This window comes from Zootoca vivipara, chromosome 2 (genome assembly GCF_963506605.1).
Source record: "Zootoca vivipara chromosome 2, rZooViv1.1, whole genome shotgun sequence".
Taxonomy (NCBI): Eukaryota; Metazoa; Chordata; class Lepidosauria; order Squamata; family Lacertidae; genus Zootoca; species Zootoca vivipara.
This window is the reverse complement of record NC_083277.1, coordinates 25,006,948-25,026,033: the sequence shown is the minus strand read 5'-3', so window position 1 is coordinate 25,026,033 and position 19,086 is coordinate 25,006,948. Positions and strand designations below refer to the sequence as shown.

Sequence of the window (19,086 nt, the reverse complement as noted above, 5' to 3'; positions counted from 1 at the left end):
ACACTCAAACTCAGAACGCAAGGGAGAAACATGCTAAGTGGAAGGCACGCTTGGCAAACCTGCACCACAATCAACTCCCGCCTGGAAACCTATGTCCCCACTGTGGAAGGATGTGTGGGTCCAGAATTGGCCTCCACACAGTCACTTGCAGACTCATTGTTAAAACCATGTTTATGGAAGACATTCTTACTTGGCTACAAGTGATTGCCAAAGAAGAGAGAATGTCCAGAAATGCCGTAGAAGCTGCGGAGCGAGTGTGTTGCTCCCCATTTCTGCCTGTTACACATGCTTGGAGGAACTTGGTTAGGGTTGCACTGTTAATGCTCCCTGTGTTCTGTCCAATTGCTTTTCATGTTCTTATTTGGACTTCAGGAGCTCCTGCCCCCCCCCAAACACCCCAATTCTAGCATAATATAGAAGTGTAAAGAAGTGATTCCTGTCACCCCTGATAGTGAAGGGTGGCAGATGCTTGCCCCAAATATTTTTTCCTACCCTTTCCACCACCAGTATATTTCAGTCTTCTTTCTCATGCTATGTTTGCATTTAACGTGTGCAGCAAAACTCTTGCTCCCCTAATAACAGTCTTTGCTCCCCTAATAACAGTCTTCCAAACTTTTTTTTCAGTCACTCCTTAGTCCTAGCTACTCACAAATCTATGCAGTTCAGTTGTATTCCCTCATAATTGCTCCTTTGCTAATTTTAGGGGGTTTTTTATTTTAAAAAATGTTGCATTTCAGAACTTTCTAGAGAACATCGAAATGCCCGTTAAGTTTGACACAAAATGTTTATATTCACAGCAGTAATTTTGGTAAAAAGACCTACAAGCAGGGCATTTTTTTTCAGCCAGAACTCACTGGAACTCAGTTCCGACACCTCTCAGGTAGGCGCCATTGCCATTATAAGAGAACAAGGGAGGCATTCGTGGTGAGTTCTGGGACCTATTTTTCTAGAAAAATAGCACTGCCTACAAAAGATCTGAAAATATAGTGTGGAAGAGGCAGGGTTTTTTGCACCAAATCTCCTCAGTTGCCACTTCTTCTCCTTTGCTTTGCTTTGGGATAATGACCTGTGCCATATTTATGGGAAGGTTAATAGGGAGAGACCTGGGGAGGTAGAGGTTGAGGGACAGCTATTGCTTGTTATTATTGCTAAGCAGCCTCAGGGTACTCTGCTCTCTCTAGTTCTCCGAGTAGGGGACATGAAATCCACTTGCTTGCTCACTTAACACCCCAAATAGTCTTATGCTGTATTTTTCGCTAAACATGTGGAAGGCCGTAAAACTAGCTGTATAAGATATATTTGTCTTTACCTTTACATTTCAGTGTTCTGTCTCTTGTGGACGAGGGCAGAAGTATCGAGAAGTTTATTGCTTGTCGAAGGATGGGACACATTTAGAAAACAATCTTTGCAAACACCTGGCTAAACCGAATGTGCAAAGAAAGTGTAGAGGTGGCAGGTGCCCAAAGTGGAAAACAGGAGACTGGGGACAGGTAAGGTGTGACATCCTACTTTTTGCACCGACAACTATGGCTGTTAATAAACATCTGGGTGTTGTGGTCGTTTTAAGGGAGGGGAATCATAGCTCAGTGGTAGGACACATGCTTTGCATTCAGAAGGCACCAGTTCAATTATCACCCGCTCCAAGTAACAAAACTGAGATTGACCTCTGCAAGAGGCCTTGTAGAGTTGTCACCTGAAAGTACTGAGCCTGATGGATAAGGGGGTTGATCCGGATTTTATTGGGTTTTATTTTCCTGATTATTAAAGCTGCTTCTCTCCTGGATATATGGTCTCATTGTTTAAGATGAAAGGGGCATGTAGACTTCCCTTCCCACCCTACACCTCTATATGTGTTGTTGTTTTTTTGATCACATGGAGGGGAGCCGGATCATGCCTGCCCTCTCTCCCCACCCCTCTTCCCACTTCTCATATGTTCAGCATTTACGTGAAAAGAATTGTGTGTGCATAAATTTCCACGCTAATACTGAATGAACAAAAGTTGAGAGACAAGGTCCTACTCTCCCTCCACACGTTCATCATGCAGGCATGGGATGAGAGATGTCTGTGTACCCCTGGGTTGCAAATCTTCCTTGGTTTCCCAGCAGATGGCTGCATTCAGTCCCATCTCTCTAAATGGGACAGTCAAAGGCAGATGGATCTAACTTTGACAGTAGGAATCCTCCACTGTGGCGTGTAAATTCAAGCTTCAAGCTTCCTCTGTAGCTTGACATAGAATTTTAAATGTATTTTATAGTACTATATATGTTTGTCAGGCTTTTCAGTAGTGGCCCCCTGTCTGTGGAACACTGGACCAATGCTGGCATTTTGTTTGTTTGGTCTCCTCACACCCCCAAGCATCAATCGCCTTTTATTTCTCCAGGCATTTTTGAGTATTAATTTTCTACAGCGGTTGAATATTTTTTTGGGGGGGGGGAGGAATCAGTGTTCGAAAGACCCATTGCTCTAGGCGCATTTTGCAACAGGGAATTTCATTAGCGGGAGCAGTTTCCAAGCTATGGGCACAGTACTGCACCTAAGATTTCAGATTAAAACTGCAGAGTGGAAGGAAAGGGGGACCCTATTCTGCCTCCCCATTTCCATCCACTCTCTGAAGACTGGAGAAGAGACCCTCTTAAGAATATTAGGGAGGTGGACAGAGGAAGGACTAGAGCACGTGAAAAATGAATATAAGATTTTAGCTGCAGTTCATTCATTTTCAGCTTCGTATTCTTGTTATTAAAAAAAGTGTGCATAGACACTCCATTGTGGCATCCATAACCTAGGTTTAAGGTGCCATTTAGCTCCTAGCTTTCATAGCTCAGTTTCTAACACTGGGGGGATATTTGGTAGTCAAGTCCATGTTGGGACATAGACGGGTGTACTTTATTTTGTGGCCCCCTTAATACTCTTTTCAACACCTTACTTCGTGTTGGATTTTTAATTTTTGTAAGTTCCTTTGAATCTTTTGTGGGAACATAGGAAACTGCTTTCTCCCCACCCAGACCATTGTCCATCTAGCTCAGCATTGTCACTGGCTGTCAACAGGTCTCCAGGGTTTCAGGAAGGAATTTCTCCCACCTGGAGATGCTGGGGATTGAACCTGGGACCTTCTGCATGCAAAGCAGATGCTCTACCACTGAGCTATAGCTCTTCTCCAACAACTCACAAACTGAGATAATAATGATACTCAGAAGTAAGCCCCCATCAGAGGGCATAGAATTGCGCTGCTAATACCTTCCTTGGATACATTTCACAACCCCTCTTGTAAAGCCTATTGTGGAAGGTTCCATTAGTTAACGAAAAGAGAGAAGGGAGGGAGGATGTAAGAAATCATATGTCAAATTCCTGTCACTGGCTTGTTGATCTCCTCCTGTCCCAGACCTTCGCTTTTATCTATGCTGTGGCCATTCCAGTTAGCATACTTCCAGCTAATACAGTACAGCTCCTTTTGTAAACAAAAGTGGAGGAGATCGTCCCTTGCGGTTGCTAAGCAACTGTGGGCTGCCATCAGAGACAGTGTGATACACAAGCAACCTGGGCCATGCAAAATATCCGGGCCTGTGCTTCAGCAGTTGCTGGGGGGGGGGGCTAACTGAGGGAATGGCGAGGGAATAAAATGAGGTTGTGCAAGGAGTGAGCAGGGGTTATGGTTGAAGGACATGCAAAGGCAGATGACAAGACGTGAGACTCTTCAGGCAGCCATCAACCTGCCACAGCTTCTTACCTTGCAAATCGTTGGCCGCCCCAAAGGGAAGAATATCAATGTCGGAGAGAAAGTGTTGCGCCTACCTTCAGTACAGACAGAAGTGCTTTTGCTTGCTGTTGAACCTTGCCATTTCTGCATCAGTTTCCTATTAATTAAAAGAAAAAGTCTGCACGCACAAAAATTCCTCAGCATTTTAGTGCACGTTTCTCCTAATACGGTATACACATCCAATGTGGAGAAGTGTGAATTTTTGAAAGATAGCTGAATTTCGATTTGAGTATTGTTCTGCAATGTGCAAATTGGGTACGTTCACATTAAAATGCAAACCATATTTCTTCCTATCTCTCTGGCTGGACTGGAAAGGCAGGTAATTTCTCTCCTTCTTCAGGACCCCAGGAGCCTGCTCCTAATCATAATGCAAATAGGCAGAGGGCCTACAGACCATGAGAATCTTAACTTGGAAGGGCTTCTCAAACACAAATGTGTGTGTGTGTGTGTGCGCGCGCGCGCGTGCATACACACACAGTGTCTTCAGCTTTCCTAGAGCCAAGCTGCTGAGTTGAGTCACTCACCATCACTGGTTTGGGGCAGGCAGCTTTAGTTCAGCTTTAGTTGAATGTATAATTTGGTTACTCCCTTAACATGCTGTCGCTGGTCACAGACTTTTAACTTAAGCAGACGGCTCTCTGTGGAACTCATATGATTATTGGCAGATTGAGGGGAACCGCCTTTGTAAGTCTGGGAACTTCCTTTTTAAGACGCAGCGAGTTTGCCATACTATTTTTGGGCCCAAGCTTTTCTTCTTCTTTTCTTTTCTGCACCTCTGCTTTTGCAATCACATCTTGCCCTGAAAGCAATCTTTGTGGCTAATGAAGGCATGCCAGCCGACGCACGACAGCCTGTCAGATGCTTGAACTTATATAAAAATAGACGTTCTGAAATTTCCAAGTATTATCTCAGATGATTGGGGCCCAATTCAGAAAGGACGCAAATTAATAAGGATATAGTATGATTTATAGCCTGCGATAATCTGTTGTGACTTGGCAATTAAAGGCTATGATTGCACTGCTCTGCCTGGTTGCCTGTGCTCCGCCCCATTGAAACGAGTGGGGTAAACAGCTAATCTGTATGCTAATGGTTAGCCCATGAACAGGCCATTGAGAGACCTAGACTTTGTTCTTCAGATGGTGTAAACCGAAATGTCTGTCACCTTAGTATAGTGAGTGGTACCAATTTAAGCCATCTGGACATCAAGCTGTGGTGATAGTGATTTGTTTTGGGGTTGTTTTTTTCCCCCATTTACAAATATGTGTCTAATGACACCCACAGAGAACTTTTAAAAATCTGCTGTCAGTGTTCCAACAGTAGTTCCTTATATAGTCGGTCTAGAAAGGGCTATCATTCATCACCATGCAGTGCAATGACACGTTTTGTCTAGCTTTGCTGTAGGAAAACCAAGAGTACAAGGAGGCTTAAATAATGCCTCCTTGGAATGTCATGGCTCTTTCTGCTAGATGCTGACATTTGGGGTGGGGCAGGGATTTATTAGCTGCTGCAATGTATTCTTCATACAGTATTTTCATTGGACGTCATAGAGAATATAATTTCAATGCACCCAAGGTTTCGTGGGCTCCTCTTCCGTCAAGGGGAAGGGACTTGGGTGTAAGATAAGGGGGGAAAGATGTGGGTGGTACCTTGCACTTTAATCTCAGGGAAGGAAATATGCAGCCTTGTTGTGTTCTTGGAAGCAGGACTTGTGGGAGGGGGGGAAATGCCCGCAGAAAGTATGATTTGCCCCGTAGGTTTCCAGAAATGTCAACCTATGGAGGAAGGGGAGAAACAGGCAAAAACTCACCACCATGAGTTATGCATGACTCAAGTTCTCACTCTCCATGGTTTTGGTCAGCAACTAATTTTATTGAAGGGCCACTATAGCCTAGTTTGCACAATCATATCTTGGGCTACATAAGTCAGGATATGCATAAACTGCAGGCCCTGAGTTGTATTATCGCAGTCACCAGCCAGATGCTTATGCCCACAGTCAGGACTGCTTTTGTACCCTGGTGGCTGGTACACAGAGGCAGGCGGCTTCTCATCCTGGCAAATAATTATCAGGACAGTGAGTGACTTTCCAGGATCCCATCCTGGTTTTCTAAGCCATGATGTAAATGAGAGGTATGCGGTCATATACAACCATTCCCCAATGTTTTGCTTTGCCCAGTGAGTGAGTTCCTAAACCACTGTTAACCACAGCTTCCTGTTACGTGCGAACTCAGAAATTACTGCTAGTAACCTACGACAGAAGGAGCAGGCATGGTGCTGTCCAGCTGTATTTCACTACAACTCCCATCAGGATAATGGGAGTTATAAGTCCACAACAGCTGGTGTTAGCTAAACTGACCCATGATATTAAGACATGGTTTAAATATGGCATAATATGCTGACTCATTTGTCAACTTTTTTTAAAAAAAAATGGGGGTAAAGCACATTTTTAATTAAGTTTTGTTTTGTTTGTTTCTTTAAAAAGGTCAAAGCGACATTTTTCACAATACTGATTTCTACCAGGTAGATACTAAGGGCAATGCCGTATTGTGTTTTCTTCTTTCAGGTAAAGTAGTGATTTGCTAGAATTGTGACAGATCTCACAAATATCAGTTACCCTGTTTCTCATATTTTAAGACATACCCATAAAATAAGCCATAGCAGGATTTTTAAGCATTCAAGGAATATAAGCCATACCCCAAAAATAAGACATAGTGATAGGCGCAGCAGCAATGCCGGCCGCGGCAGGAGGAGGAGGAAAAAAATAAGACATCCCTTGAAAATAAGCCATAGTGTGTTTTTTTGAGGAAAAAATAAATATAAGACGTGTCTTATAATATGAGAAACACGGTATGTACATTGAGATCTGAACAGCAAGATTGTTTTCACTGTATACATGATAAGTACTACTAACATCTGCCTCTAAGGAGCTATTACTACCTTGCTAGGATGTTGACTCATTACTACTAGGGAGAGGTCCTCCAGTTCAATTTAGCTTAACTCATTTTGTATCAGTCTTCTATATTATCACAGCATTCCTGAAAATGAATGCCCTTGAGTATGAGGAACAAAAGGGATAAACTCCTTTTTGAAATACATTAAAGGGAGCGGTTTCGTGTCGATTGCTCTGGCTGCGATTCCGCTATTCCACTATAGGATTGCAGAGGGTAAGCAGCATTATTAATCTCAATGCAAAGCACCACACCACATGGGAAGCATTTGGGTACAGATCAAGCTCTCACTCGCTGGATCCTCACCTTGTCGTGGTGAGTGGGCTTGTGTGTTCCTCTGATCCTTGTGAGCGAAGCCGTCGGGAATCTCGTACTCCCAACAGGGTTACCGAAGGCGGCAAGGTCAACGGGAAGTGCGCTGCACATATCGTCAAATGTAAGATTCCGCTCTGGTTGCTGTTGCCAATTCCTTCTTTCCCAATAGTCCCAGGCCACAGATCGAAATCTCGCCCAACTCTTGCATTAAAATCACCCAGGAGGATAATTTTATCTTCTGTAGACGTCTCTGATAGGATGGTATCCAGCTGAGAGTAAAAAAATTCTTTAATGTCTTCATTAGCATTCAGTGTTGGTGCATAAGAGCTTATAATAGTAGCCTGTTGGTTTTTGGTGAGTTTTATTTGAAGGGTTGAGAGTCACTCATTAATGCCAGTAGGGACTTTTGACAGGAGCATCACAAGATCGTTTTTGATAGCGAAGCCTACCCCATGTATTCGATGTTCTTATTCAGATAGACCTTTCCAGAAGAATATGTAGCCTCTTTTTTCTTCCTTCAGTTGTCCCTCGCCTGCTCTTCAAGTCTCTTGATGTGCTGCAATATCAATGTTAAAACATCGCAGCTCTCTTGCGATGATGGCAGTTCTGCGTTCAGGATACTCGTTATATGTGTTATCTGACAAAGTCCGTATATTCCATGTTCCAAAGTTCAACTGTCTTTTACGACGGCTGGGTGGTGAACCCACTGGACGCAGTAATCCAGTCAGGGAAGAAGGGAGGCAGACTATGTTTAGGACACCTTTTCTGGCCCCTCCCCCTTTTGGGGGTGAGCAGAGTGGATCCTAAAAAAGCACTCCAATTGGACATCTTTACCAAAGGTGTCATGGACTTTGAAGACACTCGAACTCAAGACGCAAGGGAGAAACCTGCTAAGAGGAAGGCACGCTTGGCAAATCTACACTGTGATCAACTCCCACCCGGAAACCAATGTCCCCACTGTGGAAGGACATGTGGATCCAGAATTGGCCTCCACAGTCACTTACGGACTCATTGTTTATGTGTTTATGGAAGACGATCTTACTTGGCTACGAGTGATTGCCAAAGAAGAACAGATCAAGCTGCATTGTGTTCCACTTTTTCAACTTACAAAACTAGCCTTTCATAACTGTTTACAACCCCCCAAAATGTCCAAAGTACACTTGCTCTTTGGGTCTCTTCACTTTACGAGGCATACCAACACTAAAGTATGCAGCAGTGTAGAAGCCCTTTTTAAAGTTATTTACTCAATATAGAATGGTGATTTGCCGGGGGGGGGGTGTGTGCATTGTAATTGACAACTAGCTGTAAATGTAAGAAAATGGTATGAAATTGTTATTTGCAGGAAAATGATAATTTGTGTTGAATTCAGGGACATTTTGCTTTGATAGATACGACATTATTGGGTTTATAAAGTTGTTTTTAATAACTCTTATATTAACAAGTGCTCTAAAACTTGTTAAACTAATACTTGCAAATGTTATTCATGAGCTCTGTATTTCAAGTATCTTATAAGTTCAAGGAAGCTTAAAGGTACTACATTACTGGATTCTAAAGTGTTGCTTAATGGTCCTTGCATTATTAGCAAAACCCAATCTTCAAAAATGCTAAATGTCAGCCGTAATATCTGTGTTTTAGCTACAAACCTTGACTTTTAAACTTTTTTCTTGGTAACATTAATTATCCTCTTCTATACACACTCAAACTGCCTTTCAGGATCTACGAATGAGCAATAATATCTCATCCATTTGCCATATTCAGAGGGCAATTCCATGTATACTTGCCAGGAGAAAGTCCAGTTGAGTTGTGGGACTTACTTCCATGTAAACAATGCATAGGATTGGACTGGAGTACTGTCAATATGAGGGGGACGTGGGTGGCGCTTTGGGTTAAAGCACTGTGCTGCTTGGGCTTGCTGATCAAAAGGTCAGCGGTTCGAATCCCCGCGACAGGATGAGCTCCCATTGCTTGGTCCCAGCTCCTGCCCACCTAGCAGTTCGAAAGCACGTCAAAGTGAAAGTAGATAAATAGGTACCACTCCGGCAGGAAGGTAAATGATGTTTCTGTGCGCAGCTCTGGTTTCGCCAGAAGCGGCTTAGTCATGCTGGCCACATGACCTGGAAAAACTGTCTGCAGACAAACGTCGGCTCCCTCGGCCAGTAAAGCCAGATGAGAGCCGCAACCCCGGAGTCGTTCGCAACTGGACTTAATTGTCAGGGGTCCCTTTACCTTTTACTATCAATGTGCCGTCGGTAACACATTCCCTGTGAATAAGTGAGACTGACTCACAAATATAAGATTATTCACGTACTCCAGACATTATTATTGCTTACTTATATATTATTTTAATGAATCTTCTAAAAACAAGGACAAATGAAACTATTTTTCCTAACCTTCATTAGGATTAGTTTTAGACTGAATATGTTAAAATAATTCCAAAAGCAATAGTAAATTAGGATGGGGGAAGAAGAAATAAAGTGGAAAGATAGTTAGCTATGGAATTAGACATACGCTTACCGGTAAGTCTGCTTTAGGAGCTGTGGGGAAGCTTGTAGCATGATGTGGGAAGAGGGACATATCCAGCAATCTGATAATGATCCTGTTGGCTTACTCCATAGTTTTCAACAATGGTAGCCTTTCTGCCTCTCTGCTTTGTTTATCTGCAAGTGCCATCTTTTGCCACTCTTGCAATTTTCTAGATCAGCTCCATTCTTCATTTTTCTATGGAGCTGTTGGAACCAGTTGTGACATTCAGTAAGTTGATAATTTCACACAGGCCTTCTCTATGTGACTGTGATCTGTCATTTACCTCACACAATGGAAGAAGAAAAACATTTGCACAAGGAGTTCTGTACATGTAGCTGTGCATTGAGTAGTTCTGCTAGAATCCCATAGCTGGAAACGTTTCTTCTTGTGTTTGTAAGGCCTGTGGCCCTACAACGTGTTTCCCTACAAAAAGATGAATTCGGTGGCTTAAAAGCTTGGCTGGCCCTAACGTAATACAAAATTGAGGTGGCTGCCTCAGTCAACAGATTCTTGACAGGCACTAAACGGTAGCTTTATTGTGAGTTATATTCTTCTTTTAGTGGGTGAGTTGGAAAAGTGATCTTGTGTATGTCCTGTAGAAAGTAATGCACACTGATTTTGAGTGTGTTACCCTAATGGAAAGGGGGTGAAACAACTGGGATTACTTCAATCATATCAGTTGCGTGTCGAGGACCCCATAGCCACCCTCAAATAAAGACACAATTCACACAGAATTTTTGTTTAAGGTTTTTGGCATAAATTTTGGCCACAACTTTATTGATTATAGCATGTGAGTGGTTACTTAGGCATTGGTTTGCGACTATCTGTTCCTGTCTAGAGGTAGGAACAGAACTGACATCCGCAAGACTGCGAAAGTCAGTAAGGGAAAACATTTTGGGGAGAGCATAGAGCTGGGCGCCATGTTCTCACCTCTCCCCAAATGTTCCCAGGGACTCTTGTGTGGCCCAAGCCCCTTGACGGGGGTTTGGACAAGAGCATAGCTAGCCCCTGGATTCCTTTAACAGAATACCCTTGCAGCAGCAGCAGCATTGGAGGGGCCGGCACAGCCAACCATACCCCCTCCATCAACCAAATTAACCAGTGCCTAACCGCAACCTTACAAATTGTGACGATTTGCTACGCAGTTGGCAAAAACCAAATGGCACCAGCCAATCAGCCAGATGGCAAAATTCCTACCAGGCTCCTGCCCGAAAAGCAGACGACCCCATGACAGGCATAGCAAGGTCAATGCGAACAGCCCTAAATATTTGGGGGGGGGGTGATCCAATGTGTGCAGCGAAAAGAGGAAGCTCAACGCTGCGCGTAGGGAATAAATAGCCCCTCAACAATCACTCATAAAATTGCTACACCAAATTCTTCCCAACGACTGAGGGATACCCAATCAGATTTGTGGCCATCTATACTACCAGTATACCAGCAACACAGGGATGTCTTGGTTGCCCCCACCGCAACACATGCTCTGCATGATGGAGAGCACGCTTTTGCAACACAGCATAAGAATTTACATGCATCATTATTTATGTTATATATACACTGCCCTGAGATGGTTTATATTTTTAAAGATAGCATGAAAATATTTTTAATAAATACTGCATATGTGGAAGTGAGGTGCCACTCAGGTTCACAAGGGTTTTTGTAGTCCTGCTGGAAACCACTGGCATGTAGCATTTCAGCATTTCCTATAATAGGTATCTAAATCTATTTGCACATGTTGCCCTGCAACCAGTCCATGCAGAATGTAGGCACCCTATATCTAGAAATGAGCAAACCAGTGATATTTTAGGGAGCAGGCTAGCAGGTGGGGCCCATTATTTACATCATAGGAGCCTACACAACACAAAACACTGTTGCTATATGTAGGTTTTATTTTATTTGTGTGTTTTTTTCTTATATTTTGGAAATATTTTTTTTTCCTTTACATTTTTTTGGGGGGGGGGCAAGAGAGTGGGTCCCTAAGCTATATCCTGTTTAGCTTATACGTAAATCCGGCACTGATCATATAACCTCCGCACAAGCAAATCATAATAAAAGCTCAATAAAGGGCAGGGGATGTGTAACCTTCACGCAAACTCGTGAAAACAAATCAGGGTGAATGCTCAATGAACAGGTTGCCTGGAGGAGACCTCACAACTGTCTTTCTATTTTAAAAGATATCTGAACTAAAAACTTTCAATGTTGAAGAGAGACCAGGGGTGAAAATAGGCAAGACTTTTGAGCCTTACCTTTTGTGCCTCTTCAGTGCTCAGTGTCCTGTGGGAGAGGAGTTCAGCAGAGAAGCGTCGTCTGCCACCTTGGCGCTCACAAAACAACTAGTGACACCGAATGCAGTCAGGCCAGCAGGCCAGCTTCTGAACAAGAATGCCAGATGGCGGAATGTGCCTCTTACAGCTGGAAAACAGAGGATTGGCAAGATGTAAGTAGACTATTTATTTATTTATTTATTTAAAAAGTTATTTCAGTGTGTTTCGCCTTTAATATTTATATATTATTAAGGTGATTTCAGTTAAAAGAAATAGTGATACAGAAAAAAAGAAGGAAAAGTGAGAGGTAGAAAAACAACAACAACAACAACAACAACAACAACAACAACAACAACAACAACAACAATACATATAAAAGCAAAAATATGGGGGGGGGAGCAATATACTATATTCCTATATATTCTTGTATAAATTGGTGTAGTGTTATTGCCCTAGTGTTCATGTAAACGCTAATAGCCTACTACATTTTGTAGAGACTCATTCCACATGTTATCGTATTTATTCATACAGTCTGTGCCTGTAAGCAGTCCATTCATAAATTGCCAGTGATAGCATATTGTCAGTGCCTTGATTGAAGGGTATCATATCTTTATTTTTCCAATTCCTCAATATTGATCTCTTGGCCACCATTGGGGCACAGAAAATCCATTTCTGTTGTGCCATTGATAATTTCCATAAAAAATATTCTCCTCTGAAAGATTTAACTCTTTCTGCCCAGTCATAGTTACACAGTCCAGCACATTCTCCCCAAACTGTAGAACACTGTACAAACATGTGTTTCAGAGAGGCATTGTCCTTGCCACATCTCCAACACTGAGCTATCTTAGCTAACCCCTTTTTATACAACCGTACAGGAGTCCAATAAACTCTAAATATTATTTTCTGTTGTATTAATCTTCATTTTAAATCTAATGACACCTTAGGTATTGAAGCTAATACATTTTCCCACTGTCTGGGTAATAATGTAAATTCCAATTCTTTATTCCAATCATCTCTGCATATTGAACTTGTGAATTGTTAATAGATACCTATAAAAAGTAATTGCTGGCTTTTTATTTTTGAATGAGTTGTCCATTTGCTCCAAAATCTCAGGTATCTCGGAAGCTGAAAGGGCTGACGGCCCAAACACACTTGTTAGGAGATGTTGTAATTGAAGATATTTCCATTGGGCTGCATCTGATAGGTGATATTTTTGTCTTAATGCAGCAAAAGTATAAAATTCATCTTCCCTATCTATATCAGTTGATCCAATGTCAATACACCTGCTTCCATCCAGTTTTCCCATATCACCATCTAATTTTGCAATTCTTAGTGTGCAGTTTCCCCACAGAGTAATTTAGCATGTGAAAATGGATCAAATTTGTTTTTATTAGCCAATATGTTCCATATTCTTCTAAGTGATTTGTTTGCAGATATAAGTAGACTATAATGTGGTGGGACTATGCTAACATTGAAACAGAGCAAAGGTGTTCCTGATACTCTTTCTTTGCCATCCCATTTCTCTTTGTGGGGAGTTAGACAGCACAGAGAGATGATGGGATAGTTGGCTGGTTAAAAACACACTGTCACCATGCTTTGTGTATTGCAAAGGTTGAATCCTTGAGTGGGAGGGGGGGACCCTGAGACCCCCAAAGAACAAGTGGGGTCCAAGAATACACAAATAAGTGGCACTGAACAGATTAGCCACAAACTGTATGTATAATAAGATCTCCCTCCGAGTTCCCGTACCAGTGTGGTAGCTTTCTCCATTCTCTTGAAACCTTGTTTATGCTTTCTACATGACCAAGTCTGGAGATACGCTTTGGAAAATGAGCCCATGCTTTGCAAAATACCCCCTTTTTAATGCTTACCAAGTGTTCAGTGCTACAGCACGAGCCATGTGGCAGATTTATTACAGAAGCACTGACACACACACCTGTTGGACCTAGTGTGCAGTAAGAAAGTAAGAAAGTTTATTGGTTCTGCTGTGCTAGCTAAATCCTGCATTAACGCTTTTCATTTGGCAAGCAGGCATAGAGTAGACATGCTGCTGTGGGCAAGAGTCGGCTCGATCATCAGAATGTTAGTTCAGGCAAACGCTAAGCATTAAGTTCTTAAGGAAACACCAGGACATGTTCAAAAACCTATTAATGCTGGTGACTTGATTTGTTAATTAAAGCAGGAAGCTTAATTTTCAGAAGGTAAAAGGCAGAGCTTTTTAAATGAGAAGTGTTTGATCTATCCCACATAAGAAGTGGACGGCATAAGCAGATTTAATTACCACTATGCATGGCATATATGATTACCAGAGTTGTTGCTCTTTTCATCAGTATAATCTACTGAGCTGATACAGGATAATAGAAGAAAGCAAGTTTGTTCTATTAAAAAAGGCACCTCTTTAAATAATTTTAAGTGTAAGATCACCTTCCCTCGCATACAATTATTACTTCGTTTTTAATTTTGCCATTCTATAAACAGCTTTCAATACTGTCCCCATTGGTAGTGAATAGATATTTTGGTCCACAACTCCCATTGGCACTGGCCAGAGGCCATACTGGCTGGAGCTGATAGGAATTGTAACCTAAATCATCTGGAGAACAGCATATTAAGAAAAGGCAATAGTGTATATATTTCAGATATATGCTAAACCTAGGATATATCTGGATGTGTCTGGGTAGAATCTAGGAAATGGTCACTCTCTTTGAGTGTGTATTGCACTGTCTGATTGGAGGCATGGTTGTGGGCAGTCAACTGGGTATAGAAATGACTACTTAGATCTCCAAATCGTTCATGACAGACTGGCCCTTTTGAGTCCAGTGTTTGCTGGAACTTAGGATACATTCACATGGCAGTTTCTTCTGTTTCCCCAAAGTTTCCCTAATTTCTGCATTATTGTTCAGCTTTCATATGACATAAAAACCACTTCCAGAAATAGAGCAGAATGTGGCACAAATTTAGTGCTTATTTCCCTCTTACTTTGTCTGCAAATACTCCGCCATATTTTCAGAAGTGGTTTTTGTGTGGTATGAAAACTCAGATATAATGGGGGGAATGGAATAAGCTGCTGTGTGAATGCAACCTTGGTCTATTCACTTGTGTCTGAGCATATCCTGATGTATCCAAGTGCTTGGAATTCACCTGGAGAATTCACCTGTAGCTCATCTTTTGCAAACGGGGTCAGTCCCAGGCATCTTCCTATGTGAGTACACAGCATCTAGTACAAAACAGTGACGTACCGGCACATGTGCTGACACATGTGGTTATAAATGAATCTAAAAACAGATGTCTGTCTTAAAAGTGTTTCTCCAGAGCCTGCTAAAAAATGGATCTGGTTATGGAAAGGGTTATAAGGTGGAGAATAACTTGTCATTATTAAAAAGCAAGGAGAAGGGATGTACCAGGAAGTTCTGGGTGTCTGTGGCTTTATAGTAGCCAGCATTTGTTAATCTTGCCCTACACAGTCAATATTTTACAGCAGCTTAGTAAAAGAAAGAAAGAAAGCAAAAAGAAACCTCTGCTGGCTTGTATAAATAGAAAACTCTCCTTGTTGCCCCTCCCTTGCCTTCCCATTCCTTTGTTTTGTGAGCATTTTCTAGACAGGTAGATCAGATGCTTGTGGGATTATGAGGCATGTGTGAGAAAAGGAAAGCAAAAAACATAATATTTAAAAAATAAAGTAAAATTAAAACAGCCTGAAAAGGAGAGGAGACAGTGTGTGAGAGAGGGTACGTTGTGGGTGTATTTGTTTCAAAAGGTGTATAGCTCTTAACAGATTAAAAGTATACATTTGTAGTACATACTTGGGATATGCAGACACAGAATAAAGTTGTGAGTTTGAAGGATTGTTTGCCTAACACACTCTGATGCAAATATATACATATTTATATATGTTTGTGTGTGTATATATAGTGTGTGTGTGTGTGTAAAATGTTAGCACCATGTGGGCACTTTTGCATTAACTGGTAACTGGCATGGTCTGCTCAGGTTGTTGAATTCCATGTTTGGTATATCTTTCCTTCTGGCACATTCACAGTTGCATAAAACGCTTTCTTCCTCCCCCTTTACTTGGGACAGAAAGGAAGAATAAAAAGCAATTCCCAGTTCTTCAGATTCTGAAGGAACAAACTTTCCTCAGAGAGCAGAGAGAATGTTTAAGGTGAAGTCAACAGCTCCCTCCTTCAGATTTGCTTGTCCTCGAATTCCCACAATATGTTGCATTAACAGCATACATGGCAGAGTCTCTTACCCTCAGCTCACTCCCACATCAATTGTGCGCCCTGGGGATGGTTTTTATATATAGAAAAGATACACATTCTGTCATATTCTGCTGCTGTCTTAAGGTCCAGAGATACTCCAATCCCGTACAGTGACAAGTGAGGATCAATAGAAGCTCCAAGGAAACACTTCAAGTGGTGTAAAAAAATTGTGGCTTGAGCTGCACTACAATGGCCCACAGCCTATTTCTTTCTGTAAGCAAGAAACAAAGGAGGACTCAGCCTTGAACTGTTGTCTTCTGCAGAACTGCTTGTAAAAAGATTGTGTGGAAGATTGTAGGAAGCACAGTGTGAACAGAACACATTGAAACAGATCACCAAATAGCATGCATTGGCAGAACTTACCCAAATCGGAGTAACTTTGTTCCCAAAGCAACTGCTCCTTTCTCTCCCCAGTCCCTCACTTTCTTCTTTTTCCCTCTGTCTGTTTCTCGCAAATTTTGTTATAACTTCTACACAACTGGAAGGCATTAGGGACCCCTCCCCCACGCACACTGCCGGCCCTTTTTGTGGGAGGTGAATGTTTGATGGGTCACGCTGGTTTTCTAACGCTTTCCAGGCTCCCCGTGTGCTGGTTTTGTGTGTGTGTGAGAGTGTGTGTGCGTGTGTGTATGTCTGTGCTCTGTAAATCTCTACCATGTGACAGAACAGACTTCAAGGAATGCTTTAAAAAAAAAAACCACCAACCTTTAAATCCCTGACATCTTCCTCATAAGAAATCATGAATGACAGTCCAGATCTTGCACACATTAAACACTTGGTCCTTGGGATATCTTTTTTCCAGCAGTCCTGCACCCCTCACACCACTTCCAACCTGCAACCCCCTCTTTTTCAAACTGATAAACTGCCAAAAAAGGCACCTTGTCTGCCATAGATCTCGTTTTCATGTTATTTATTGAGGGATGAGGTGCTGGCTGAATTAAGCCATCTGGTAGTAAATCCAGACTGACACGAAAAGCCTGTTGGAAACAAGGTTACAACCTCATTAAGGCCTGCGTTTGAACCTCTGTCCCTGACTGGTTCAATTTTCCCTGGTCCTGTTTACAATTCTCGTGGAGTTCCAGCGAGCTTATTCTACTGTTATTTAATTGTTTGCAATGACGTTCTACGTGGAACAGCCCTTGAAGATGGTCGGGGGGTAAAATGTGTAGCCTGGTGGCAAACAGGGACTTCCTATAGGGACATCTTGCCAGTGCTGAAAAAGTTGTGCTGGCTGTCAGGTTGTCTTTGGACCTAATTCAAAGTTCAAATTCTGGCCTTTGCCCACCTAGGGCCTAGTCCTTACTACTTTAAAGTTTTGCTGTGGAGCCATTTGCTCTGTCTAAATTCTCTCAGCAACCTTGAGGTATGTATGAAGCAGAGTGGCTCATCGGTAGCATTCAGATGCAATGCAATTCACTGTCACTTTTTCCAGTGCAGACTGTGGAACTTGTTCTTCCTTCCCTGAAGTCTCTCAGCCCCACTCACCTCACAGAGTGTTTGTTGTGGGGGAGGAAGGGAAAGGAGAATGTTAGCCGCTTTGAGACTCCTTTGGGTATTGATAAAGCGGGATATCGAATCCATACTCCTCTTCTTCTTCTTCATTGGCTGTATTTTTCATTTGCTGTGCTTTATGATTACATTTGCTTTGTTTCATCATGGGTTTTTTCCCCCAACGTCAAAAAAATACCTCGAAGGCTGAACGATGAGTTACACATTATGATTAATTAAATAAACGAATGAAGTTACAGCATACCGTGAAACACAAACCCATTTTCTTCCCCACTGCTTGCTCAGAACGACCTTCTCAAGTAAGAAACACACCACATATCACAGGCAATGCTTATCTTTCCTAAAGCTGCTTCCACCTCCTTGGTTCGCAGAACTTTATTTTGTCTCTGCCACCATGGTTCTAATATATCCAACTAAACTTGACAGCTATAGAGGCTGGCAGAAGGAGTGACACAGGACCATGTCTTGGTGTGAAGTCATGTGGTAGACTTATCAGCATATTCCTATTGATTGGGTAATAGTATGCTTCAAATTAAGCTTTGTTCCTTTTGGCTGTCACTCAGATAAGTTCCACTCCAAGCCCCAGTCATGGGGCATGTAGTGGTGCAAGGTGGAGCCATTGTCAAGAGGGCGGCTTCCCAGTTCCACCCCATGGCATGCACCACTAGTGTTGTATGTCTCCTTCCTAGATCCAGCACAGAAGGAGGTAAGTGGGAAGCAGCTGAAGCTTTTTCAAAACTTCAAAAAGCAATGAGAGGACATCTTTCTTCACAGCCAACACCAGTCCTGCCATCCACCATATTTCTCCCTCGCTGCATCAGTTCTGCCACATGGTCACCAACCTCCCTTTCCGATCTCTTCTTTCAACAGTGCAGCAAAACATGTGGCGAAGGCTCCAGATATCGCAAGGTGACCTGTGTGGATCAAGATATGGAAAAGGCCGACAGCCTTCACTGCGATTCAAGCAAGAGGCCGCCTGATATTGAGGCCTGCAACCTGGCACCGTGCGAATACATTTGGATTACAGGGGACTGGTCAGAGGTAAGTCTGCAGGAAGGCAAAAAGAGGGAGCCTCTGCTTTTGTGCTCTGATTAATTGCATCCACCCAGAATGCCAAGAATAATTTATGCAAATCATATATTATAATGCTCCTTGAATTTCTCCAAGAGCTGATCGGTGGTGTTCTGCTAAATATCAAAAATTCCTTCAGTAGCACCTTAAAGACCAACTAAGTTTTTATTTTGGTATGAGCTTTCGTGTGCATGCACACTTCTTCAGAATGCACACGAAAGCTCATACCACGAAAGCTCATACCAAAATAAAAACTTAGTTGGTCTTTAAGGTGCTACTGAAGGAATTTTTTTTATTTTACTTCGATCCAGACCAACACGGCTACCTACCTGCTAAATATCACTTTACGTTGATTGATTTGTTTATCAAAAAGTGGGTCAGGATGGGGAATGATAGCAGGAGAGGTTACTATTCGGTCCCTATATTTTATACTCGGCAGAGGTGCCCACTGT

The 19,086-nt window shown here is 42.3% G+C and overlaps 1 protein-coding gene across 4 annotated transcripts in view; it reads left to right on the top strand.

Moving 5' to 3' along the window:
• The window catches only part of ADAMTS9 (ADAM metallopeptidase with thrombospondin type 1 motif 9), a 127,650-nt gene that overhangs the window by 94,642 nt on the left and 13,922 nt on the right, over nucleotides 1–19,086 (top strand). For 3 of the 4 annotated variants that reach the window (XR_004692026.2, XM_035106737.2, XM_035106736.2), the window contains exons 29-31: nucleotides 1,323–1,490; nucleotides 11,798–11,971; nucleotides 18,434–18,604. Coding sequence is in view for 3 of the 4 variants with exons in the window: in XM_035106737.2 (XP_034962628.2) it covers nucleotides 1,323–1,490; nucleotides 11,798–11,971; nucleotides 18,434–18,604 (513 nt within the window). In the remaining variant the exon portion in view is untranslated. The remainder of the gene's footprint in view (nucleotides 1–1,322; nucleotides 1,491–11,797; nucleotides 11,972–18,433; nucleotides 18,605–19,086) is intronic. The other variant, XM_035106739.2, reaches the window with a different exon arrangement.